This window comes from Gekko japonicus, unplaced genomic scaffold (genome assembly GCF_001447785.1).
Source record: "Gekko japonicus isolate JY-2015 unplaced genomic scaffold, Gekko_japonicus_V1.1 scaffold1359, whole genome shotgun sequence".
NCBI classification, from domain to species: Eukaryota; Metazoa; Chordata; class Lepidosauria; order Squamata; family Gekkonidae; genus Gekko; species Gekko japonicus.
The window spans coordinates 82970-109271 of NW_015174315.1; the positions used below are offsets into that span (position 1 = coordinate 82970).

Here is a 26302-nt window from a genome sequence, read left to right on the forward strand (position 1 = left end):
TGGCTACGACAGTCCCCCAGTGCCCTTTTTGGAGGGGCCAAGTGACTTGGGGTCGGTGGATGCCGCTCACTGGTGCCAGCGTTTGAAAGACTCGTGGCCACTCCTTTGTAAGACATTGAATGCGGCTAAGGAGGCTTACAAGACTCAGGCTGACAAGAGAAGGGTGGAGGGTTGGGCTCTGCAGCCTGGGGATTCGGTGTATGTATCAACTAAAAACATTAACGTCTTGCGTCCTTGTCGGAAACTGGGTTGGAAATACCTTGGCCCCTTTAAGGTGAAAAGAGTGATTAATGATGTGGCAGTGGATCTCGATCTTCCTAAGAATTTGAGGAATTTGCATTCTGTGTTTCATTTCAGCCTCCTGAAACAGGATTCTGGGTCGAGCCCCTGGCGACCATCACATCTTGTACCACCTCCTATTATGCTGGAGGGAGAGGAACATTATGAAATCTCCAAGATATTGGACTCTAAAGTGAAACGTGATCGGTTGTGTTATCTGGTGGAAAGGCTTGATTTCGGACCCCAGAACCTCGAATGGGTGGAAGTAGGGGATATTCGGGCCCCTAAGCTGTTGCGGAAATTCCACAGGGAGTTCCTGGACAAACCAGGACCTCTCCCGGACTAACCGGGAGATCTCCCGGGCTGGGCGGGAGAAACTGAGTTTCGAGGGGGCAGAATGTCAGCTATGCTGCCATGATGGGGGGGATTACTTCTCTTGCTTGCTTATCAATGACCTTGCAGGTTGCTGGTGTAGTGTCTGGGATGCCTGGAACCGTGGGAGCGCTTTTGGTTCCCAGCTTCGGCCTCTAACGGCCTGGGGGACCCTTCTCCCGCATGTGGGAGCCTGGCTAATTGGCTTATGGAAAGGGGGGTGCATGCAAATACCCTATATCCCATTATGCTTGTAGAACCGCTGCCATTCTTAACAGAGACTATGTTAATGCCTCTATAGCTCTGCAATAAAGTATAACCTTTCTGATAAGCGTGTATGCCATTGTTGGCTGTGGAACTTGACATTAATGTGCTGCGAGGGCTCTGCTGCCACTGCAGCACTCAGGAGTCAAAGGATGAGGAGGCGCCCAGGCTGCTGAGCCCAAGCCCCACCAGAGGCTAGGACCTAGTGGCATTTTTAAAAAATGCTTTCTGGCATGGCTTTTTGTGGGGGCATGGCTTTTAATTAAGGGGCGCGGCCCCGAAATGCCCCACCATAGCTACAGGCCCAGGTCACCTGCTCATTTATGCAGGGATAAAGTGTACAAACATGATCCATGGGCACAAGCATGGAGGGGCAGAAATTGAATCAAAGGCATACCCACTTGCCCTTGAATTAGTTTCAGAAATTGACACTTCTACAGGCAAGGAAGAATTTATAAAAAAACTTGATGTGGTATTTCCTCAGATATATACTGCAATCTATTTTATACACTAAGATATAAATAAAACATTTTATCTCGTTAAATTATTTTAGTTATTTTTAAAAAACACAGTTGATTTCCATATGGCATTCTCAGCCTGATATCAGGAATTATCCCTAGGCTATTCCTGTTACCAGACATTAAATAACCAGCTTTAGAAAAACTTCTGCAACTGGTGCTCCACTGTACTGAAAAGCAGGATAAAAATTTGCAAAATAAAGCAAGTGGCATAACAAGAAAGGCAGCTTTATGTTTTGATTTGAGGAAAACTTAATGTGCTCTCTTGGGTTCTGCTCTCAGACCCAAGTGATCGTGGGCAAGTCACAACTTGCATGCCAGGTTTCCTCTATTGCAAGCATGGATCACTGCTTTTCAAAACAGAGAACAAGCTTCAGTCAAATGAAAGAAGAATTCCTGGGGCTTATCCATGAATTTCTGTCCTTGATTGGAATGTCATCTAGCTTGAGGAAGAGGGCTCTCCTCGGCTGGGCCAATAGAACAGCCTTAAACTAGAAAAGGCAGTGATCCCCTCACAGCCAACACTGGAACGTAGTGTGTTCTTATTTATTTATTTATTGATTGATTGATTTATACCCCCGCCCTCCCAATGGCTCAGGGCGGCTTACATATGGCAAAACCAGAGTAAAATACAATAAAACACACAATAAATTACATATTTAAAACACAATAAAACCATCTTATCACACGGTGCTGAGCCTATATTTAATCTTCCAAGATGGGAACAACCACCCAAATTTGATGGCCAGCTCTCTCGGCAACGCGGTCTCCTGCTACGCTGTTCTACCAGGCCGGGCCAGTCCCCCTTTAACAGGGCTGCTGATGTCACACTACCTCTTAATGGATAGCTGTAGGGAAGAGATAAATTTAAGCCATACGAGAAGAAGGGATGGAAAGCAGTGTACGTGGCAACTCCTCTGTTGTGGGTCACCTAGGGCTCAGTAAGAGCACGGACTCCTCAGAAGAACAGGAGCCCTGTAGCCAGCTCTGAGTCAGCAGAAGCTGACAAGCAGGAAGGTGAGCTGCAGGCTTGTCAGGATTCACAGCCAACGGCTGGTGCAGAACCAGCGACATCATCCAGCCCTGATGCAACAGGTGAAATTCAGTTGAGTGTTTCCAGCTCTCCAGTATCACCCACACCCTTAGAGCACCACAGACAAAGAAGAAACAACAAAATGCATGCCTCCTGGCCCAATGCCAGCTGCTTGAGTCACTACTCCCAAGCAGCTGGTTGCAAGCATGACTCTTAAGCATATGGCTATGAAAACCAGCCAAGGGAGGCTGTTAAGCGTGGAAGCAACAACTTGGAATTCTTCTGAGTCCACTGTACTGGTGCCTACCTCTACTTTGGTAGACTCTACTGACTCTTTGGATTGTGTCCTGACTCTGCCTTTAGCTTGCTCCTGAATCTGCTCATGAGTAACCCTTGGATTCTCAGAACTTGCTGTATGGACTGACTCTTGGACTACACTTCTGACTCTGTGCTTAACCTTGGACTGGACCTTGACTACGGTTCTTGAGTTGGTGCTCTTGTCTTATGCACTCTGTGCTCTGACAGTGCCCCCTATACTGTTCCCGGCCTGTGACATCCTCTTGTTGTCCTGACCTCCAGAGAGATGCGCAAGTTAGTGCAGATAGATCTTTTGTGGCAGCACTCTGTGCTCTGACAGTGCCCCCCTATACTGTTCCCGGCCTGAGAGATGCACAAGTTAGTGCAGATAGATCTTTTGTGGCATCTTCTAGACCTGCCCGCCCCCCCATTGTAAGAACACTTGCCATTTGCAGGAGCAGTGAGTTCCTTGGCTCATCTAACTGCTGGGCCTTTGTGGCAATCTTCCTAATTCTGTTTGGTGTAGTGGTTAAGTGCGCGGACTCTAATCTGGGAGAACCGGGTTTGATTCCCCACTCCTCCACTTGCACCTGGCTGGATGACCTTGGGCAAGCCGTAGTTCTGATAAGAGCCGTCCCTGAAAAAGAGCAGTGTCTGTCAAAGCTCTCTCAGCCCCACCTACGTCACAGGGTGTCTGTTGTGGGAAAGGGAAGGGAAAGGAGTTTGTAAGCCGCTCTGAGACACCTTTGGGTAGTGAAGGGTGGGGTATAAATCCAATCTCTTCTTCTTCATCTACTTTATTTATACCCTGCCTTTCTCCCAAGCGAAGACCCAAAGCAGCTTCCATCCTTCTCCCCTCCTCCATTTTAATGTCACAACAACTCTGCACAGTAGATTAGGTTCAGAGCGTGTGATTGGCCCAAGGCCACCCAGCAAGGCTCCGCGGAAGAAGGGATTCAAAGCTCCCAGGGTCCCCCAGGTCCTAGTACAGAACTCTAATCACTACACCACACTGCAATCTGAACTGCACTTCCGGAGGGAAGACTTCAACTGAAATAGTTCCCACATCTTTTGGCTTTGTGGGGAGCTGTTTGCCTTCCTGCATATAGACCAAAACTGTAGCATAAGGAAATGGGTAGCATAAGATGAAGCCTATGTGACAGGCTGTTTCTGTCAACTGAGGGGACCCACACAGCCTCCTATGATTTTGGGGGGACCAGGTTTATTTTAAACTATAAACCTTCCCCTCAGTTACCAGGTGTTCTAAAGGTGGCGAGTGTCTAGGCTTTGCACTTGCTGCTGTGAGGTAAGTTTTGTGGTGCACAAGTGGAATATGGTGGTCACTGAGGCAGGTATTCTATATTAACAACAAAGAAGATTTATTTATTATTTGCAAGTAGGTTTCCAGGAACAGGTCAGCAACACGGGTCTCCAGGTAGTCAAAAGAGAAACCTGGCTGAGGCTCATTCATTTACAGAGTAGTTTCAATTTCCTTTAATACTTCCGAACATAAACAGGCTTTCACCAAATAGCCACTGGGTTGGATCCCCCCCCCCACACGATTCCACTCGCACCGGCCTGCCCTCTCCCAAGAGTCAGGTCTGCTCACTGCCAGAGACAACAGGCCTAACAACTGGGTACACTATTCTCTGTCAGAAGTAGAGCCAAACCACTCTGCCGAACTACCAAGCAGAGCTACCCCTTCACTCTTCTCCCGAGCCAGACCTGAGCTCTCACTGCTCCCTCCCTGAGGCAGAACTGAACTCAACTCCTGCTGTGTTTCCCTCCAACATTCCTCCCCGCTTCTCAAAGGTGACTGGATGCTGGAGCAGCACTCCCATAGACTCAAGTGAGTGGCTATTTTTCCCTTCCCATTGCAGCCTATTCTGCAGCTGGCCAGGTGAGGGGGCTGGAATTCTCAGCAGCTCACACTAGCCACGGGACTGCTCCAGTAGGAAGAGATGGTGTAACTCAACAAGCACAATGGAAGGTGTTTATACAGCAACAGCCTGGGTGTATACCTTACAGTTCTTCCTGCTACAGGGAGAGTCAGAAGCTGCTCAGGAAAGCTCAGAGCTCCAGTACTGAGCAAAAAGATGTGGAAGAAGGTTGCTAAATGTCCTAAGCTCTGACTCCACTCTTCACACTTTCCTTCTATCTCAGGAGCCCACCTGCTTCTACAAAGGCAGGAGAATTTCTGGGGCTGAGAGGAGAAGCCTCTCCCCTTCTGGAAGAGGAGCATAAACCCCAAGCTAGATGCCCTCCTGTTGTGATTGACAACATAATCTACAGCTTCTGTTTATGCAAGAAATCTGTACAGTGCTTTAGATATACACCCTTGCTTATCACTTCCAAGTTCATTTAGGACAATGCATATTCGCAGTGACTGAGAACTCCACCCAAATTTACATAGATGGAAAAAAGAGATAATGATCCTATTGTTTGCCATTAATATTTGACTTGAGGTAAGCAAAATCGCCAAGAGTCAGACATGACTGCATGGCTAACAACAACAGTAAAGATGAAGGTAAAGGTTTCCCTTGCTCGAAAGCTAGTTGAATCCGACTCTAGGGGTCGGTGCTCATCTCCATTTCCAAGCTGAAGAGCCAGCGCTGTCTGAAGACGTTTCTGTGGTCATGTGGCCGGCATGACTAAATGCCAAGGTGCACGAAACGCTGTTACCTTCCCACTGAAGCAGTACCTATTTATCTATTATCTATTTATCTACTTGCAATTTCTTGCTTTCGAACTGCTAGGTTGGCAGGAGCTGGGACACGCGGCACTAGGGTCATGCGGCACTAGGGTCTCAAACTGCTGAACTACAAACCTTCTGGTCTGCAGCTCAGCATCTTAACCTCTGAGCCACTGTGGTGGCTAAAAGCAAGACCACAGCCTCTAGTTAACTGGGGGCTCTGCTTAGTCCTCATGTCAGTCTCCAGTTAATCCCTGCAATAGACAAAGGAAACCAGACTGAAGCAATTACTCTTTATCAAAGATAACTGATTACATAAACAAGCCTGTAGACACACAAAGGTTCCCTTGCTCGAAAGCCAGTCGAGTCCGACTCTAGGGTTGCGGTGCTCATCTCTGTTTCAAAGCCGAAGAGCCAGCGCTGTCCGAAGACGTTTCCGTGGTCATGTGGCTGGCATGACTAAACACCAAGGCGCACGGCACGCTGTTACCTTCCCACCAAAGTGGTACCTATTTATCTACTTGCAATTACTTGCTTTCGAACTGCTAGGTTGGCAGGAGCTGGAACTAGAGACGGGAGCTCACTCCGTCATGCGGCACTTGGGTCTCGAACTGCTGAACTACTGACCTTCCACAGCCTGCAGCTCAGCGTCTTAACCACTTGAGCCACCGCAGCTCCTCAGTCAAACACAATTTGGTCAAGAGTCAATCTCTATATTTTATACTCACTGGCGAAAAGCTCCCATGGTATTTTCCAGATTCTCTCCAGCACCTGTGGGAGTATGCAAAAGACAATTTAAAGTGATGTTAACTGGTGATCACTTTCTTTAAGCAGTTGATGAACAAAGCTAGTGTTTAAAGAGCTTCATGGGGAGTAACTGAATTCTGGAGATGTGAATTGCAAAAGTTACCCATCAGTGACTCTCAGTGTATATTTATTTACAGGAAGTTTCATGAATTCTGTGCTCTTCTTTCCCCATTGTGAGAAGAATACTTACACAGGAATAACTTAGCTATACCTTGGGTTGTAGGACAAAGGTAAAATAGCATACCTGCCTTCATCGCAGAAAGCTTCTTCCACACACTTATAAAAGTCACATGCCACAATCACAACTGGCCAGATATGTAAATACTGCTTGCAATACCACCTAGCTTCATTACTATACTGCACTGTACTATCCTGAACAACTAGTCGGCTTCAACAAAAAGAACATTTTAATCTTCCAAGTCATTCTGTTGCTGACCTAAGAGGGGCTGTCCTCAAACAAAGAAATTTCAGGGGAAATCACAACACAAGATTGCTGAACTTGAGTCAATTCACAAGTTCGGAACAATGGACTCCCCCAAGGCTGAACAGGGACACAGGATTCTTATCTCACTACAGAGACTAATTTTCTGCCCCCAAGCATGTCCCCTCTGCTCCAACCAAGCTAATTACAGTGTGCATTGTACTTCTGCATCCTTTACAACACCCCTCCTACCTTAAATGAACTCAGAGATCTCCTTTTCTATTCATGTCTGACAAAGGGATCGAAAGCATATACCCTGAAACTCTTGTTGGTCTCTAAGGTGCTACCGGACCAATATGGCTACCCTCTGCAACTTTCAATAAGAAGGTTTTCTTTTCTTAATTAATCCTTATAATTCCCTGCACACCCTGTGCCAAGTCAGAGTCACGGGTGTCACAAATCTTTGCCAGTTACCAGTCACTGCAGTAAGACATACAACCAAAAAGGGGGGGGGAGAGAGCAAAATAAGCCCCGTGCAAAGCTGTTCTGCAAGGTGGATCAATGCCAGCTTATAGCCACTTGATATGCAGTCTAGGCGGTAGCCAAAGGAGAGTCACAGTATTATTTACTTTCATGTCTCAGACATACAATGCTTCTGTTAAATGTATGTAATTCTGCAGATTCAAAAGTTATCCTAGACCGCAAATTTACTGTGACTAACTTTCTGCAACTGAGGCAGGCCTTCATCCTTTTCCCTCGTCTTATCAACAACAAAATCTACAGCAGCTGGAGATCTCTGGACACAGGGAACTTATCAAAACTATTCCATGTATACCCACCAGGAATCTGGTACATTCCTGAAAACCTAATATAAGGAATTTTTTCCCCCTCAGAAGCCCCCAAACCTTGTTATGTGTGAAATACTGGTAAACACTTGTGGGAATCAGACAAGAGTCCAGTGTGCTGTCTTTAGGAAAGAGGGCTGTGGGAACCAAGTGCTCTAAAAGGCCAAAATAAGACAAGCACAGAAATGGGACACATGGAAATCTCTAGCTACAAGCAGCCGGGGAAAAACTGGTAGCATTTACTTTGGGGTGCCAGCCTCTGGGTGGGACCTGGGAATCCCCTGAAATTACAGCTCATCTCCAGACTACAGAGAAAAGTTCCCCTGGAGAAAATGGCTGCTTTGGAGGGTGGACTGTATGTCATTGAACCCCTGACATCCTTGTCCTCCCTAGGCTCTGGATCTGGTAACCCTACCCCCCCATCCCCCACTGGTAGTCAGGGGTGACCTGGCAACTTGTATTCTAAGAGTCTGCAACAAAACATGAAATGTGTTAATGCAAACGGGAGTGTTGATGTAAAGAGTTATAAGGTCGGCTCCTATCCTACAAGTTTGTTGCCTCCCATATAAATGAAAGGCATCCGCTCGCTCTGATGGCACTGTACCTAGAAAGAGTATTGCAGTGAAGGGGGGAAAATCCTTACTCTCCACTCTGAGGTGGTATTAAGAAGGGGGGCACAGAAAAAGCATCGATGTAGCATACTCCCCCCCCCCATTCAAACTGTCTCCTACTCACACCATACCAAAGAGCCATAGTGACAGAGAAGGAAAAAAGGATACACAGAGGGTATTTTCCTGAATCAATACGAGGTGCAATAGTAATCCAGGCAGTTTATTACAGAAAATAAAGATAAGAACAGAGCACAAAGGATCAGATGTGGCACAGTAAAAAAAGAAAGAAAAGAAAAGCTACCTATGAACTAGGAGGATTACATCCCTCCTGTCCTGTTTCCGCTCCCTGGAAAAAATTGGAAATTTGGAGTAAGTTGTTGTAAACCTACTCTCTTACCAACCTTAAACTTATTTTACTATTTTAACCACATAAGATGTATCAGTTATAACCTGGCTGGCATATAAAATTGTAATACTTGGCATATTTATTAAATTTAATTTTCTACAAGGGAAATTGGAAGTATACCCCAGCTATATACAGCTAGACAACCGCAAACTATGGCACCCTTTATTGCATTAATTTTTGCCACCTGAGAAGTACTAAAATAAGAGCTGAAATCAGGAAACATCAATTTTGTAGTGAACAAACATATACATATAATTTGGACAGAGGCTGTCTCAGTCATAATAGGGAGACTACCAGCATATTTGGATACCGAGTTAGATTTTGTAATGCTGGAAACCCTGAACTCTTCAATACTGTTTATCTTCATATACAATTACAGCATATCCATTGTGGACAAATAAGTCCCATTTAAATAATAAGCATGACCTTAAATATATTTGTGTCGAGAATACATGTAGGAATCACTCCCTAATATTGTAGATTTTTAATGTACAACAATCTTTATGCTCTGAAAACCTTCAAATTTGAGTTTACTATGCCTAGTGTTTCCCATGCTTACACAGGAAAACAAGAAGGTTGGTACCATGCAACTCAAAGCTGAAGAAATTAAATAGACTGGCTAAATCTTTACAACAGTAAGCTTAAGCTTCAGTGTGACACAACTTTAGTACTTTTCGAATCCCCATAGATATTTCTCCCTTTGCAAGCTGGCAGAGAAAACTTTTCACTTTCATAAGCACTTGGGGTCCTGTAGAAGGCTACTCCTGACATTAAAAATGGCTTGCCTTGACAGGCCTAAAAGAGATGACACCACTGGTCATCAGCTGGCACTCCCAGCTCAAACCAGTCCAACACACCATCCTGGATAATAGTATTTTTCTTTTCACAGGCCTTTGGTGGTAGGCCTTTCTTTGCTTACCGACAGATCCTAACCTAAAACAGCTCCTTGTCAACAATGGTGGGCCACCTAACAGAGACACAAACCCAGGGACCAAAACAACAAATCTGCTCCCATACTACTACAGGGCCCTGTGACATCAGATTTGTTGTTTTGGTCCCTGGGTTTGTGTCTCTGTTGGGCTTGGACTCACCCACTTGCCTGTCCTCCAATGCAATACCATGAGTCAACAACATCCTGCTCTCTACACAGGGCAAACAGGTCAGTTTCGATGCAAAAATAAATAGATGCAAATCTGACATTCAAAATTACAACACTCAGGATACATCATCAGAATTCAATCTCATAACACTACTTCTCACCTCAAAGTCACAATCCTTCTGCAAATTCAATTTCAAACAGAAGGTCCAGCACATGGAAGACTGAACCAAGATAAATAAGCAGCCTGTTTCTGTCTCTCTCATTCCTTCTAAGCCTGGCCACTTTGTTGGTCAGGAAGGATCATAAAGGAAACAATCCAGATATGAAGTAATATAAAATGATGGCAAACTCTTGAAAGTGCTGTGTGGGCACAAGCCTTACTCAAGCCCACAGAACCTGTCCAACACATACATAAGTGCTTTGAGGTATAGTCTAATACAAGAAGGTTTATTTTGTTTCTAAACACTGCACCCTAAAAATTAAGACACCACTTTAAATCAATTGGCAAATAATTGTGTGTAGGATGCTGGGAGCTCAGTCACTACCACTGCCCTTTTGAAGCAAATACATGAGAGTAAAACTGTTATCTGCTCCACTAGGGCAAGCTTACGGGTACACTTAGCAGTGCTGCGTGTTTTCCAGAGAGGAAAACAGTATTTCCACAGGGCCATTTCAGCTCAGGAAAAAGGAGGAAGGTTGAACCCACTCTCCCTTCAGGCATCCATGTGCCTGCTTCTAAAGAAAAAAGCCAGGGGCTCCATTCACAAAACTCCCAGTATCATACCTTGTTTGACCCTCTTAAGATATCAGTTGCATGCAATAATGCCTTACAGTTAAGAACTGACCAAAGGAGAAAGGGGGAAATGTCTTGACATTGTAGTGGAGAGCTTGATGAAAATGTCTACTCAGGATGGGATTGTGCTGAAAAAGAAAAACTTCATGCTGGGGAAGGAGATTGAAAATAAAATGACTAATATTGTAATGCCCTTGTATAAATAAATATACAGAAATCTCACTTGAAGTACTGGGTACATACTTGTGCCATATTATTTAATTGGGTTTCTATCCTGCCTTCCCCTGAGCAGCAGGGCTCAGGGAAGGTTACAGCAGACAATTATAAAACAGTTAAAAATTAAAACATAATTCCACAACGTTAGAACCTATTCGACAGATGACACAACTCACAAGATGGCGATCAGGTACAGTTAACAAGGGCTCCCAAAATACTACATATCTCAAAAGAATCATTGTACATCTGGAAAACACATACAAAATGGCAACGAAGATGCTTAAGGAATCAGAACATCTTTCCTATGATCAAGCATCAAAGAGTATGGTTTTTTTCATTTAGAGAAGTGACAGTTAAGGGGGGAATATGAAATGAATTTATAAAATTATGTACAGGCAGAGCAAGTGGATATAGGAAACACTCCCCCCCACATAAGATTAGATCTTGGAGGGCACCCAATGAAATTGATGGACAAAAGATTTGAGATGAACAAAAGGAGATACTTCAAGGGCAGTACTGTCTGCTCAAACTGGCAGCTGCTCTCCAGGATCTCAGCTAGATCTTTTTAGTTGGTGATGCCAAAGATTGAATCTGGGGCCTTCTGTGTGTGAAGCTGATGCACTCCCATGGCCCCCACAGAACTGGTGATGGCCAGTGGCACATATGCCTTTAAAAAAAGAATTAAGACAGATTCATGGAGAATGGAGCCATCAGTGGCTACAAGCCAAGAGGACTAAAGGGAATCTCCACATCCAGAGGCACTAACCCTCTGAATATCAGTCAATGTCAGGGAAAACCTTGGCTTCTATTCTCTAGTTCAGGGTTCCTCAACATGGTGCCCAACAGTTTTTTCAGAAGGTGGGCAGGGCCATTGTAAGGCAAGGCTTGTTACTGGCTGCCCTAATACAAATGAAAAGGTTTTCCACGGCAGCAGTAGCAGCAGCTGAAGGATCAGGAGGACTGCTAAGCACCTAGAATTGTACAGCCATTTCCCCTTCAAGGTTTCTTTTTATTTCCCTTTTCCCTTATTTTCCTGCTCTTCTCCTCCAAGCTTTGCTTCATTTTCTTTTTTTCCTCTTGAGTGATTCTTTTGCAAAATGAGGAGGGGAGGTATTGTGTTTGGCTCTGTCTCTTGTGGAAGCCATTTTGGGGTGGCGCTTACCACCCCCTCTCAAAACTCCAAAGGTTTCCACAGGCTCAAAAAGGTTGGGAACTCCTGCTCTATTTCTTGGCCGTCCAAGGCAACTGGCTGTCTGCTGTGTGAAACAGAATGATGGTCCGGATGGGCTCTTATTACATTCTTATCAAGGCAAACCATTAGTTTTTGGCAAACAGATCATCAGTGCCAGCACCCCGGCAGCAAGGAAGGTGGACCATAAAGTAAATAAATAAACATTGTTGGTAGCTGTGGATGCTCAATGTCCTCTGCACAACTGCTCCCCAAAACGTATATGTTCAAGTCGGGAAAAAGAGATTGAGTTTCTACACACTCTCAATGACTGTGCTGTGGAGCAGATGGTCACAGAACCTACCAGGGGAGAGGCGATCCTGGATTTGGTCCTAATGCCCAAGACGTGATGAGAGGTGTAAAAGTGATTGCACCGCTTGGGAACACTGACCATAATGTTATGGAGTTCAACATTTGTATAAATAGGGAGTTGCCCAAAAAGACCAACACAATTACTTTTAACTTTAAAAGGGGTAACTTCTCTGAAATGAGGGGACATGTGAAGAGGAAACTGAGAGGAAAAGTAAGAAGGGTCACAACTATTGGGGAAGCTTGGAGATTATTTGTGGCCAAGTGCAAAGTGATGCACAGTGTGGCCAAAAATCCTAACTATAAATACACATTGATGGGGTCCGAACTGGCAGAGACTGACCAAGACAGAGACCTTGGAGTCGTAGTAGATAAATCACTGAAAATGTTGAAACAGTGTGTGACTGCAGTAAAAAAGGCCAATGCTATGCGGGGGCTTATTAGGAAGGGAATTGAAAACAAATCAGCCAGTATCATAATGCCCCAGTGTAAATCAATGGTGCAACCTCATTTGGAATACTGTGTGCAATTCTGGTCTCCACACCTCAGAAAGGATATTATAGCAGTGGAAAAAGTGCAGAAAAGGGCAATTAGAATGATAAAAAGGGTTGGAACACTTTCCCTATGAAGAAAGGTTGATGTGCTTGGGGCTCTTTAGCTTGGAGAAATGACGACTGGGGGGGTGACATGACCAAGGCAAGTGATGCTCTGTATTATTGGTGCTGGGGTGGGGGGCAACAGTGGGAGGGCTTCTAGTGTCCTGGCCCCACTGGTGGACCTCCTGATGGCACCTGGTATTTTTTGCCACTGTGTGACAGAGTGTTGAACTGGATGGGCCATTGGCCTGATCCAACATTGGCTTCTCTTATGTTCTTATGTAAAAGAAGTTTGATTTGCAATGTCTGAAAGCATGCAATCTGAAAGCTGCATGTTTGGCAGTTTTGCCTTCCTTGTCCTCCCCATCGTCCAGTGCCTCTTCTTGTTTACATGTATTCTGAAGTCAGCAGCTTGTGCAGCAGAGAAGCCCCACCTGTACATCCTGTCGAGGATAAAATGAGGGTTCTGGCATAGCATTCCAGAAGGCTCAGTTACATATCTTCAAGAACAAGCAGTTTCCAACTCCATCTGATACAGTATTGTCCACAAATAATAGATGAGGCTCTTCTGTGGAAGGCTTGCAAACTGAGATGGGGCTTGAAGGATTCCTTAGAGAGCTGAAGTTCGACACTCAAGATAAGAAGCAGTTTAATTGTTGCATTAGACGGAGGCAGCACACAAGAAGGGCTTTATATTGCAGACAATACAGCTAAAGGCCAGAAAAATACTCAAAAGAGGCACATTTACACAGTCATCAGAAAAAAGAGAGCATTTACTAGTGCAAACAGTCCTACACGTCCAAGAAACTCAGCCCTTCTGCAGAACAGTCTAACCTAAATAATAGAAGAGAACAGAGAGGGGAGAAGATGCAGCCTGACAAAGGGGCAGAGTGGATGGAAGAGGTTCTGGTTCTCCTGTGCTTATAAACAGTAAATGCACAAGATGCTGTAAAGAACAAGTGATTTTTAAGGGAGATGGGGAAGATTAACACCGTAGGCTCCAGGTACATTGCACACTGGGCAGGAGGCAGCAAAGAAGACTGTACAAAGAAGCAATGAAGGGCAGAGCAGGAATAATCCCAGGAAGCTGTCTCTAAAAACTGAGTTACAGCTAAATAATTACCCTTACACAGGGCTATTAGCTTTGTGTTTTTAATGTGATTCTAATAGCACTAGAATATTCGTTGGTGGTTCTGCTGTTATTTGACTGGCCGACTCCAAAAGCTGGGAGACCACTGCTCAGCCATGTATCATTTATTTTGGTCCTTGGGGGCAACAGTGGGAGGGCTTCTGGAGTTCTGGCCCCACTGGTGGACCTCCTGATGGCACCTGGGTTTTGGCCACTGTGTGACACAGTGTTAGGCTGGATGGGCCATTGGCCTGATTCAACACGACTTCTCTTGTTCTTATTTATACTACTGGTTACCAGGGTTCCATCTTGTCTCTCATTCTATTTAACATCTTCATGAAACCACTGGGAAAGATCATCAGGAGATTTGGAAGGTGTCACCAGTATGGGGATGACACCCAGCTCTATTTGACTTTAACAGCTGAGTCAGGAGGATTCCCAAAAGTCTTGAACTGGTGCTTGGCACAGTTAATAGGACAGATGAAGACCAAGAAACTGAATGTCAGTCCAGATAAGACTGAGGTGCTGTTAATCAATGACAAAGCTTCTTGAGTTCGTAGCTTGGGGGTGCTGCTGGATCCTGGTCTATGGCTAGAGGCTCAAGTCTCCTTTGTGGCACATAGAGTCTTTTATTAGCTTTGAGTGATATGCCAGCTACGGCTATTCCTCAAAAAGTGGGATCTGGCTATAGTGACCCATGCTCTGAATACTTACATGATACACTGTTGTAATGTAGGCTATATGTAGCTGCCTTTGAAAACAGTCTGGACTTTTCAAAATGTGTCAGTCAAGCTACTGTTGGGGTGGGATACAGGGATTGTTATCACTCCATGCTGGAAAATCTGCACTGGCTGCATATTTGTTTCTGTGCACAATGCAAAGAACATCTTACATCTAAAGTCCTAAATGGCTTAGGACCAGGATACTTGACGGCAGGGGTTGTTTCATAGAAAAAGAGCTAGGGGAACTCATTAGCATAACTCATTAGCATTTGCCACACCCCCTGACATCAGGGGCCCGGCGGTGGTCCTGCAAGGCCGGCTGGAGTGCGAGGAAGCCCCGCCAAGGCCCTCCCTGGCCCCAGGAAGGCAGGGGTGGGGAGAGGCGGGGAGGAAGCAACTTTCCCTCCCTCTTCTCCTGCCTCCTCCTGGCTGAATGAGGGCCGGAAGCGGGGCAGCTGGAAGCAGGGGGCGGGGCTTCGTCATGTGCCCCGCCCCTCACCCGGGGGAACTGCGATCCCCCCCGAATCGACCTCTGCTCGAAGGACCACCACCTTCTCTCACCAGTTAAGCTCTGCTTCATAAACCCTGGTCTTTATGCTCCTGCCTTCAGAGGTGAGACAACTAGCAATCAGACACAGGGCTTTTTCAGTAGTGGCACCTCACCTATAGCACAGCCTCCCCCTTGAAGCTTGCCTGGTGCCTACATTCCTTTCTTTTACGCTCCGGACCAAAACTATACTATTTACCCAGGCTTTTAATTAAGCCATTAATTTTTTTTTTTAACACCCAGTGTGTTTTAGTCTAAAAACTGTTATTTGTTTTAAATTTGTCAATGATCTGTGTTTTCATACTCTAGCTTGGTTTTTAATGCTGAATTTTAACAACTTTTGCCGCTTGATATTTTCATTATGCGTTATTTTATAAGCAGCCTTGGTAGATTCTCTAGAGAGACAGAATAAAAATGTTCTAAGTAAATATGAAGCATTTCCTGCCACCCCTTCTGAAGTCAAAAGGATCCCTTCTGAAAGTCTAACCCCCTCTTCTGAGAAGACTCACAGTAGGCGTCACACAAAATCGGCAACTGAAATAGGTATTTAACATCCCTCAAAGCCACAGTTTTTCTATGGTCACATGTACCCTTGTACACAAAGAGAAAGAGCAGGCAACATCCACTCTTTGGGAACAAAAAGCTACCACTAAAGAATCAATACAGAATTCAAAGCAGGCTTTAACAGTTCAAGACTGTACTGCAGATTCTTATATGCCCCCATCCATTTACTTTAAAACTTCCAGCTTGTTTATGTGTCTAATGGATTAGAAGAATGGCTCAAGTGAATTCCCATGAGGAAGAATGGTCTTAAATGCCATTAATTGATGCAATTACCTAGGCAGGCAATTAATAACACATGCAACCTTAATGAGCAATATCTCACTAAAGAAGTCCATATAAACTCTTGCAAAGAATGGGTATGATGGATAACCCCCCTAGGAAGAAAACGTGGTACTCACATTTTATACTTCTTGGCACTGTACCAAGAAGCATCTAGGAGAAGCACCTCTATGCTTTTATCAGTTCTAAAGATCTTTTCAGCAATAAGGCAGCTACAAGTAGAGGCTCGATCTGGGCACAGAGAAAGCTAACTAGCAACTGAACTATAAAAATGGGCAGGAGGAGGAAGAAGAGATTGGATTTATACCCCACCCTTCACTACCCAAAGGTGTCTCAGAGCGGCTTACAAACTCCTTTCCCTTCCCTTTCCCACAACAGACACCCTGTGAGGTAGGTGGGGCTGAGAGAGCTCTGACAGAAACTGCTCTTTTTTCAAGAACAGCTCTTATCAGAACTACGGCTTGCCCAAGGTCATCCAGCCAGGTGCAAGTGGAGGAGTGGGGAATCAAACCCGGTTCTCCCAGATTACAGTTCATGCACTTAACCACTACACCAAACTCGCTCTCAGTTGGAGGAAACTACGGTACTACCCCAATTTATAACGAGTGATGGTGCATGACTCCAGGAACAGGACTTACACAACTAAGACAAACATATACCGTAATTCTGCAAGGCAGGCATAGGGACCACGGTGGAGTAGGAGTCTTTTGAGACAAAAAGGCACAGAATATCTATCTTCTTACTAAGACTTTGGGGCAGGATTCAACCCTGTTAAAGTGTATCTTTAAAACAGAACCCAGACTCAAATACATTAATACCCACAAACCCACTATTAGCTTAACCTTGACCGCATGCCCCCACCCAGCCAGACTAAACACATTTTGTGCAATATCATTCACAGATACTCTCCTGAAACTTTCTTAGCAGAGCAGACAGTTAACAAAACAGGGGCTCGGCAAAAAGGATAATACAAAGGGGGGGGGCTTTAGAAAGCAGGAAAAAATTGCAATTTCTCTGTTTGCGCTTTCCCTAAAGCTCCCCCCCCTTTACATCATCTCTGCTCCAAAAGGTCAGTTTCAGAAACAATATTTTGGATTGTAACAGAAACCATGTTGGATCAGGCAATGGCCCCTCCAGTCCAACACCCAGTGTCATACAGTGGCCAAAAACACCCAGGGGCCATCAGGAGGTCCACCAGCAGGGCCAGAACTCCAGAAGCCCTCCCACAGTTGCCCCCCAAGCACCAAGAATACAGAACATTACTGCCCCAGACATAATGTTCCATCTATATCTTGTGGCTAATAGCCACTGATGGACCTCTGCTCCATGTGTTTATCCAGTCCCCTCTTGAAGCTGTCTGTGCTTGTAGCCACCACCACCACCACTTCCTGCATCAGTGAATTCCAGCTGTTAATTACCCTTTGGGTGAAGAAGTACTTCCTTTTATCTGTTCTACACCTACGTCTCATTAATTTTATTGAGTGCCCACGAGTTCTTGTATTGTGAGAAAGGGAGAAAAGTACTTTCTCTACATGCTCTATCCCATCCTTCTCTATCATGTCGCCCCCTAACCATCATTTCTCTAAAGAGCTCTAATCTTTCTTCATAAGGAAGGTGTTCCACTTAACCATCATTTCTCTAAAGAGCCCTAATCTTTCTTCATAAGGTGTTCCACCCCTTAATAATTTTCGTTACCCTTTTCTGCACCTTTTCCAATGCCGTAATATCTTTTTTGAGGTGCGCCGCTGACCAGACGTGTGTACAGTATTCCAAATGAGGCCGCACCACAGGTTTACACAGGGGCATTATGATACTGGCTGATGTGTTTTCAATCCCCTTCCTAGTAATCCCCAGCATAGCATTTGCACAATCTGAAAGTCCCAAAATTGCTTTCCTGAAGCAAATGGTTAACATGGGTAGTGTGCAGCAAAAAAAAAAAAAAAGGACACCAGAGATGCATATTAAAAAAAAGAGGGGAATAGAAACATTTCAGCCAACTAGGCTGGACTATTTGAAAGCTACAGCACTTAGGTTTCCATGCCTGCAAATGCTTACAGCGGGTGGGTTGGGGGAGAGATAGAAGCCACTGTCCTAGCAGCAAGAGAACACAGAATCTGTTCACGCCTGGAGTGGAGGTGTCACCGAAGCAACGGCACAGGAGGTGATCCGCATCCCTCTTTGTGGAGAAAGGGACACAGCTTTGAAGGGCAATGCTTGTGTTGTTGCGGGGGGGGGGGGGGGAAGCAGCCATCATTATTCCTCCTCTCCCATCAACTCGCAAATACCCCGCCCATTAAGCCCTGCGGCACCCCACCCCACCACCACCCCCAGCAGAAGCCCAAGGAGAAAGCCACTCTCCCTTCTCCATCCTCTCTCTCTGTCACGTCGAATAATACCCCCTGCCCAAGGGGGGGACCCTTCCCCCCGCCCATTTACCACCTGCTTGGGCTCCCACCCCATCCCTCCCTGGTTCTTCTGCACCCCACTGGACCCCCCCTTCCCCAGGAAGATCTTCAAACCCCCCGATCCGCTGAGGCCCTCACCGCCGCGGTGGGAGATGTGCCGACAACGGAACCGGTGGCGCCTGGGTCGGTGGAGCAAGCCCGGGTACTTGAGCAGGAGCGCCGAGGTGAGGAGGTAGCCGCCCAGCGTGGAGAGGACATAGAGGGCGGTCGACATGGCCCTCCTCCTCCTCCTCTCTGAAGCCGGGAGGACGGCGGGATGCTGAGGGGCGTCAGTCCGGATCGACGACCCGGCTCGGCTTCTCGCGCTCTCGGACTGAGGGAGCCGGAGCGCCTTACACCGACACAACCCCCGACGGACGCCCAGCCCGGCCTCCCCGCCCGACTGCGCAGGCGCCCAGCCACGGAGGACAGGTCGGGAAGGGAGCGCGGGGAAGAGGGCCGGTCGCGAGCGCGCTCGCCGCGCGGATTGGTGGGAGGGCGCCGCGCTCATTGGCTGGCGGGCGCGCGGGCCGGAGAAGCGACTGAAGGGAAGGGGGGTTGTAGTGACGTCAGGAGGCTCCCTGCTGTGGCGGCCGCCCCTCCCCCCTTGCTTCGAAGATAAAACCGTCATAACGGTCCCTTCTCCCTTCCGTCGTTATACCCGGTGCACCGGCCCTGCTTGAAGTAGTCGCTATTCTCTCTTTCTCTCTCTTTCCAGCATTTATTAAACCACACCTTTCTCCTCTGATCAGGGTCACCACAGCAGCTCACGCATTAAAAACAAACATCATAAAACCACACCTTCTCTTAAATACCGAGCCAAGATGGGCACAGAGCTCCAAGGAAATACACGGACGTAGAAACAATCCTTAAAATGTAGGGCAGGAAGAAGGGATCAAGTAGGGTTGCCAGCCTCCAGGTGGAGCCTGAAGATCTCCCGGATTTACACAAATCCGTTCCCCTGGAGAAAATGGCTGCTTTGGAGGGCATCATACCCCTGGTGAGGTCCACTCCATCCCCTCCCTTAGCCCCCACTCTCAAATCTCCAGGAATTTCTCAATTTGGGAGTGGCCTACTGAGGAAATGCCAGATGAAACAAAAGTCTTCACTGGCTGACACAGGTGAGTCCAGGGTTGCCAGCTCAGGGTTGGAAAATACCTGGAGAATTTTGGGGGTGGAGTCTGAGGAGCTCAGGGTCTGGGGAGGAGAGGGATGTCAGTGGCGGTCTAATGCCATGCAGACCACCTTCTGAAGTGGCCATTTTCTCTAGGTGAATGGATCTCTGTCATCCGGGATCCGTTGCAATCCCAGATCTCCAGCTACCACCTGGAGGTTGGCAACCTAAGGTGAGTCTTTGTCACCTTCTCATACTAACATTACAACATAACAGTAAAACAATCTTGGGAACTGGCATCCAAAATCACACACTCCCGTTTCCCAGAGCCTCCTTCAGTGCACCTGGAGTAGCAACACATCATTAGTGTAATTTAGCACACTGGCTGTGTCACAACCAAAAGCTCTGTGGTGCATTTGTGGTGCAGCAGAAGCTCTGGTGTGTCAGAGCTTGCTTTGTGGGAGGTGTTATGTTCTCTTCGTGTGACACACAGAACACTGTCCAGGGAGGAAACCCCATTGTCCTGACCTGAGTCAAATTCTGGGTAGACCTGCTTAGGATTGTTCTTGAGAACTTTTTGAATCACCTTGCTGCTTCAGAGACCCACCCAATGGGAAGGAAAGCAGTTTTAAAATAAATTGCCCATGATGAGCAGTTTTAAAATAAAGGGAAAAGTGTCCCTGAATATGTGCAGTATTGCCCATTTAGTTTTGGGAGGTAGGGCTCTTTTTAAAAAAGGAAAAGTGCCTACAAGAATTGATATAATAATGACCTCCTTTACCTTCCCTTTGATGGCTCATTTTCTAAAAATTATTTTAACTTTTAAAAAATTGGTTTTACATGCTATTCGTTCTATAACACTCCTCTAAAGAACTAAAGAAAGTTATGCTAGATTATACAGGTAAATACAATTATGCTAGATTTTCATCCGCTTTTGCCTCCACACCTGGTTTTTCTCACACCCGAAGGGGCTTCCACTCTCAGGGTAACTCGCCACCACCACCTGACCTTTATACGGAACTGCCCACTGGGGGAGTCAGGACTCCCAACATCCCTTCTAAGTTCTGAGGCCTTGCCTCTGTGTCTCCTATTGCCCAACGCTTGGTCACCATGCCCCTGAAAGAATAGCCACTTGCCAACTGCCTGCCTTCCCCTGGCACACCTTTTAAAACTGCATGTCTGAGACGGTGGAGGTCTATGTGGTACAGAGAACTACTACCAGCACCAAAAGTTATAAAGTATTAAAAAGAAAATATTTACAAGCATACTTTTAAGCAAAGCACCAGACCTGAGCAAGGGATACAAAAGAAATGGGGAAAACGCAAAATCTCTGTCCCTTTCTGTATACATAGGACAGGCTCCTTTTGCTTAGGATGTTACAGATCCCTTGAAGCTTGCTCCAGCTCTTCAGGCAAGCACATGGTCAATGGTTGCCCTGTCTGTGGAGAGGTCTGTGTGCACTCTTGGAAACAGCACCCAAGGAAAAGAGAACTCCTTCCTGTGGCGAGGAGTTATCATATCTATTTCTCCACCCACTGACCAGGTCATGCCAGGTCAAAGAGGTGTTTCCTGGAGATCTCCAAGAATTTCCTTCCTAAGACTATCTAAGATTTTATCCTTCCAAAACTCTGTTCCCTGCTAGGAGGAAGGGGAGATCATGCCCTACCCACTGTCTCTCCTGCCAGATCTATTCACATCTGAATGAACGTGTCTGGAAAGCAATTGCACAGACTTCTCCATCCCATGACTGTTCTCTGCCCAGAGAATTTGTTTTTTAAAACACAATGTTTGCTCATCTCAAACCACCCAGGAGAAAAACTGCATTTCAGAGCCCAAAAGAGGACGGACACCAAAAGCACTAGAAAGAGGACATCTGATAACCCTACTTATTCGGGATGAATTAACTCAGAGGAAAAGAGCAGCAGTATACATGGTGTTTTACTAAAAAGGAGCAGCACGAAATCAATATAGCATAAAAAACTAGCACCCTAGTGTGTATAGAATTAATGTGCAATAATCTTCATTTTCAAGGGGTTTCACTGCAATTCTTGGTATGCCATACAATTTTTTTTAAAAAATCTGTTAACACGGAATGCCCTGACATGGATAGCCCATACTAGCCTGATCTTGTCAGATCTCAGGAGCTAAACAGGGTCAGCCAGATTGGAGACTACCAAGGAAGTTTAGGGTCACCATGCAGAGGCAGGCAATGGCAAACTAGCTCTGAACGTCTCTTGCATTGAAAACCCTACAAGGCTGCGATTTCACAGGGGTGGGGGGGAGAAATTAACCCAGAATAAATCATCCCTGTTATTAATGCTACATGCACACAAGGCCAACTATGATACAAAACCTGGAATAAAGCACAAATGCAAGTGAATGTATTTTTGTGTTTGTTTTTATAGAAGGACCTTTATAACAAGGGATTAAGCAGATCTGTTTATATAACTGCTGCTAAACCATTTTATTGATTGATTGATTGACTTCTAGCCCACCCTCCCTCACAAGCAGGCTCCAGTCAGGTTACAACAATGCAATAAATACATAATCCAGTATCTAAAACTTTACAATTATCAACACACAGTAAATAGCATCAATAAATAACAGTAATGACAATTGATGGCAGCATTAATCACTCCATCTCCATCTGCTCCTGTGCCCCACATGTGTTGCAGGTAAGACGACAACTGATGTTGAAGGGATGGGAAGATGAAGACAGTACAGATTAAATGGAACAGGCAATGCAGAGCATTGCTTTAGCTCGATGCAGTGATTTTTTTTTAAAATGGATCAATGAGGACGTTTTTTCTACAGAAACTGAGAAAATCTCCACCATTGTCTGACAAATGTGGTTTTTATTCCCAGTAAAATTTTGATGTTCTTTCCCCATATTTAAAATTAACTTGCAAGAAAATGGACAGATACCCAAGACAATAAAATTTTACTTGGGGTGAGAGAGCCCCCTAGCAGGCCATATGCACTAACTGCAACTGTGGCAATTTCTTTCACTCAAGGACTTCTACAGGTAAAAGATCAGACGAGAATGGTGGATGACATTCCATAGTATGAAACACATTCTTCTGATGACAGGCAATGCTTCAAATATGTTTTCAGCCTTGTATATCATATTGCTATATGGGGAGTGGGATGTTGCACACACATGCTCCCCCCCCCCATGAATCTCCTAGAGCGCAGATCCGTGTTAATTTTCATGCACAGCCCTGCCTCCAACAAAAAAAGAGTAAGTTTGTAGAAGACAAGAATGAATGAGAGGAGTTAGCATTACACCAGAGCAGGCTGGTCAATTGCAATTTGCCTCTTTACCTGTGGCTTGCAGCAAAGCATTACCTGCTCACAACCAAGCAAAGCATCAAGAATTGAGTCTCTTTCACACTATTTGTCTGTCACAAATAACTAGAACCAAAGTGATACAATGGTTAGAAACTACAACAAAAGGGAAGTCAGATTTGTGAAACTTGCTGGATGACCTACCACACAGGGCTGTTGTGAAGATATGAAGGTCAGGAGAACTTCATATGCCATCTTGAGCTCTTGAAAGAGGGGCGGAGTAAAAATGACAGACACATGGTCTCATTCACAAGGCGGTGGTGAAGACTTCGGTTGATTTATCCCCCTCCCCCAAATCAACAGATGAACCATGTGCAGAGTAATAGAGGGGTAATTGTCATGAACAAAGATCTGATCAAAAAGATTCCTTTAAAAGTTAGGGTTCACACCCTGGTATGTTTGTAAAACAAATTAAGATTAAGATAGTTTAACCTGGGAAAAGTGCTTTTCCCATCATTTCTGAGTAATGCAGCCTACAGACATTTCAAACGGAGAGTGCATGAAGGACAGCTTAAGCACCAACATCGAAAACCACAGCAGCAACCACGGTAGATACTACATTACACTTTGAGCTTAATTTGGGCTCAGCCTAACTCTGGAATTCATTCTCAGCCCCAGGGATGAGCATCGAAATGTAACAAAAAATGCACCTCTAACCATGTACATAATGTATTTTCCTCTCAAAGCTGCGCAATCCCAGATGGTGTCCAAGCATTACAGATTAAACTTTCCAAGGCAAATGATTGGTAGCAATCAGTTCTAGCTGCTCTCCGGAAGGTCAACAATTCCATAGCTGCTATAACCTTGATGGGACATAGCAGTTGTGATTAGTATAACTCTCTGGTTGCCATACTTTACAGAAAACCCTCCTTTTTAAACCTTTGCAATTGGGTTCTTAAGATTAGCGACCTAAAAGGGTCTAATGGTCAGTTTTTAATCTCCTTCACTTCCATCAATTCAAGCAAGGGAGGTCTTAAAAACCTCAATCAGCAGCTGACATGTTCTAAACATGGAATGAAAACATAAGGGCCAAAGTAGGCTTACCAATGTGAATTGTCCTCCTGCCTCTCACCCTCCAAGGGCCAAAAGTTAAAGCTTAGTATCATGGGAACTTCCTCAGCTAGGGATAGAAAAACAGAAGCTGTTGGATCCTGTAGCTTTCCAGGTGGCCCTTAGGCTATTACCAGAAGACCTAGTAGGCAGTTCTATCAAAGGCTTGGTTGAACTTCGAAACAAGAAAGTAACTTAGGTGGTTGGCCTCATACCACCCCTTTTGAAGGAGTGAGCAGTGACTTATGAAAACGCCTACCTTGCCACAAATTTTGTTAGTCTTTAAGGTGCTACTGGACTTTTATCTTTTCTACTGCTACAGACAGACTAACAATGGCTACCCATCTTGATCTACCGCCCTCCCCTTCAGGCATTTGTCCATGGAACCAAACTTGATATAGTAGACACGACAACGAAGCAGCATGGATGGATGTCTACTGCATACATGGAAGAAACAAACATGACCCACAAAAGGCTACCATTCATCTTAGAGCCTACTCTGTGGCAGAAAGAGGCAAAAAGGCATTGTCATCATTGCATCTACTCTGTTTAGAAAGCAATAAGTACCTTCTTACACATAGGACAGGATAACAAGCGGGGAGAAGTCTCAGCAGCGCACTGTGATCTTACTATGAAGCATTGCTGTAGATGAAATTGCTCATTTATTCTAAAGCAAGCTCCATTACTGATACGGTGATAGTGACACCATGGAATCTGACATTTTCTCTCTTGAAAGAATGTGTAGACCACATTTTTGATTCTTTAATTAGACAATACAAACATGAAAAAGTCCATACCACAACTTGCCCATGACCCTCACCCATTCTGACTTATTATTATAGTATTTAGATGAGGGGGAGGGATTTGTTGGATACAGTACATTTCTCCTTGAGAGGCAGCATAGTCTCAATTAGTTTGAAGGAAGTAGTTCTGAGACCATTGGGGGGGAGAAAAAGTCCTGTTTGAATCTCTTTGATTGCTCCAGCTATTGGCTATTTTTGGGTAGGTGCTCGAGGATAGTGGTGATGCAACCTGAGGGTTGGAGGTGGGTTGGATGAAAGCAAACCCATTTCAGTTGGGCTTCTGGCCCAGACTCAACATTGAAATCCCTTGGATAGTTTTGCTGGACAACCTATACTAGGGGAGAGAAAAAGCGATTACTGCTATATACAGTCAGATAGATAGATGATAGATAGAAGCTCTATACAGTCAGTAAAAACAAGACCTGGAGCTGACTGTGGCTCAGATCATGAGCTACTCATTGCAAAATTCAGACTTAAACTCAAGAAAGTTGGGAAAACCACTAGGCCATTCAGGTTTGACCTAGATTACATCCCTTATGAATATACAGTGGAGGTGAAGAATAGGTTTAAGGGACTAGATTTGATAGACAGAGTGCCTGAAGAACTATGTACGGTGGTTCGTGACATTGTACAGGAGGCAGCAATCACCACCATCCCAAAGAAAAAGAAATGCAAGAAAGCAAAGTGGCTGTCGGATGAGGCTTTACAAATAGCAGAGGATAGAAGGAAAGCAAAAGGCAAAAGGTGAAAAGGAAAAATTTACCCAACTGAATGCAGATTTCCAGAGAACAGCAAGGAGGGATAAGGAGGCTTTCCTGAATGAACAATGCAATGTAATAGAGGAAAACAATAGAATGGGAAGGACTAGAGATCTCTTCAAGAAAATTGGAAAAATCAAAGGAACATTCCTTGCAAAGCTGTGACGGTGTTTGAACGTCACCACAAAGCAGAAGACACTGCGCTGGTATAAAGCTATTTACAGTTTTATTTACAGACTAGCAGTAAAGCCCGTTGTGAAAGCAATACAACGAGATCTAGAAAGAGGCTCTGGGGGAGTGCTCTGGCTTTGGGCAAACAGTGTCAATTTGCTGTGGTGACCTCAGCAGGGTATAATGACAGAGTCCACTGTTTTCTCCAGAGGAACTGATCTCTGCTACCTGAAGAGCAGTTGTAATTGTGAGTGATCTGTAGCCCTCACCTGGAGATTGGCAGCAATTGTTACCCAGGACAAAATGGCTGGTTTGGAGGGTGGAGTTGGCAACCCCATCTCCTTGCCAGCTAACCATCAACCTACCATTATCTGCCCCTTTGACTTCAGCTGACTTCTGCCCTCCCTTCTGCAGAGCAGTTGTAATTCTGAGTGCTCTCCAGCCCTCACTTGGAGATTGGCAACAATGGTTCCCTATGTGGGACTGATTGGTTTGGTGGGTGGAGTCTATGGCATTGTACCTGTCTGAGGTCCCACCCCTCCTCAAAACTCACCCTCTTCAGGCTCCATCCCTCAAATCTCCAGGAA

The 26302-nt window shown here is 45.3% G+C and overlaps 1 protein-coding gene across 1 annotated transcript in view; it reads right to left on the minus strand.

Moving 5' to 3' along the window:
• Nucleotides 1-18838, minus strand: part of GDPD1 (glycerophosphodiester phosphodiesterase domain containing 1) — a 44873-nt gene extending 26035 nt beyond the window's left edge. The window contains exons 1-2 of the mRNA XM_015424171.1: nt 18571-18838; nt 6184-6226 (exon numbers count right to left, since the gene is read on the minus strand). Coding sequence (XP_015279657.1) covers nt 6184-6226; nt 18571-18706 — 179 coding nt within the window. The 5' untranslated portion in view covers nt 18707-18838. The remainder of the gene's footprint in view (nt 1-6183; nt 6227-18570) is intronic.
• Between the last annotated feature and the right edge of the window lie 7464 nt (nt 18839-26302).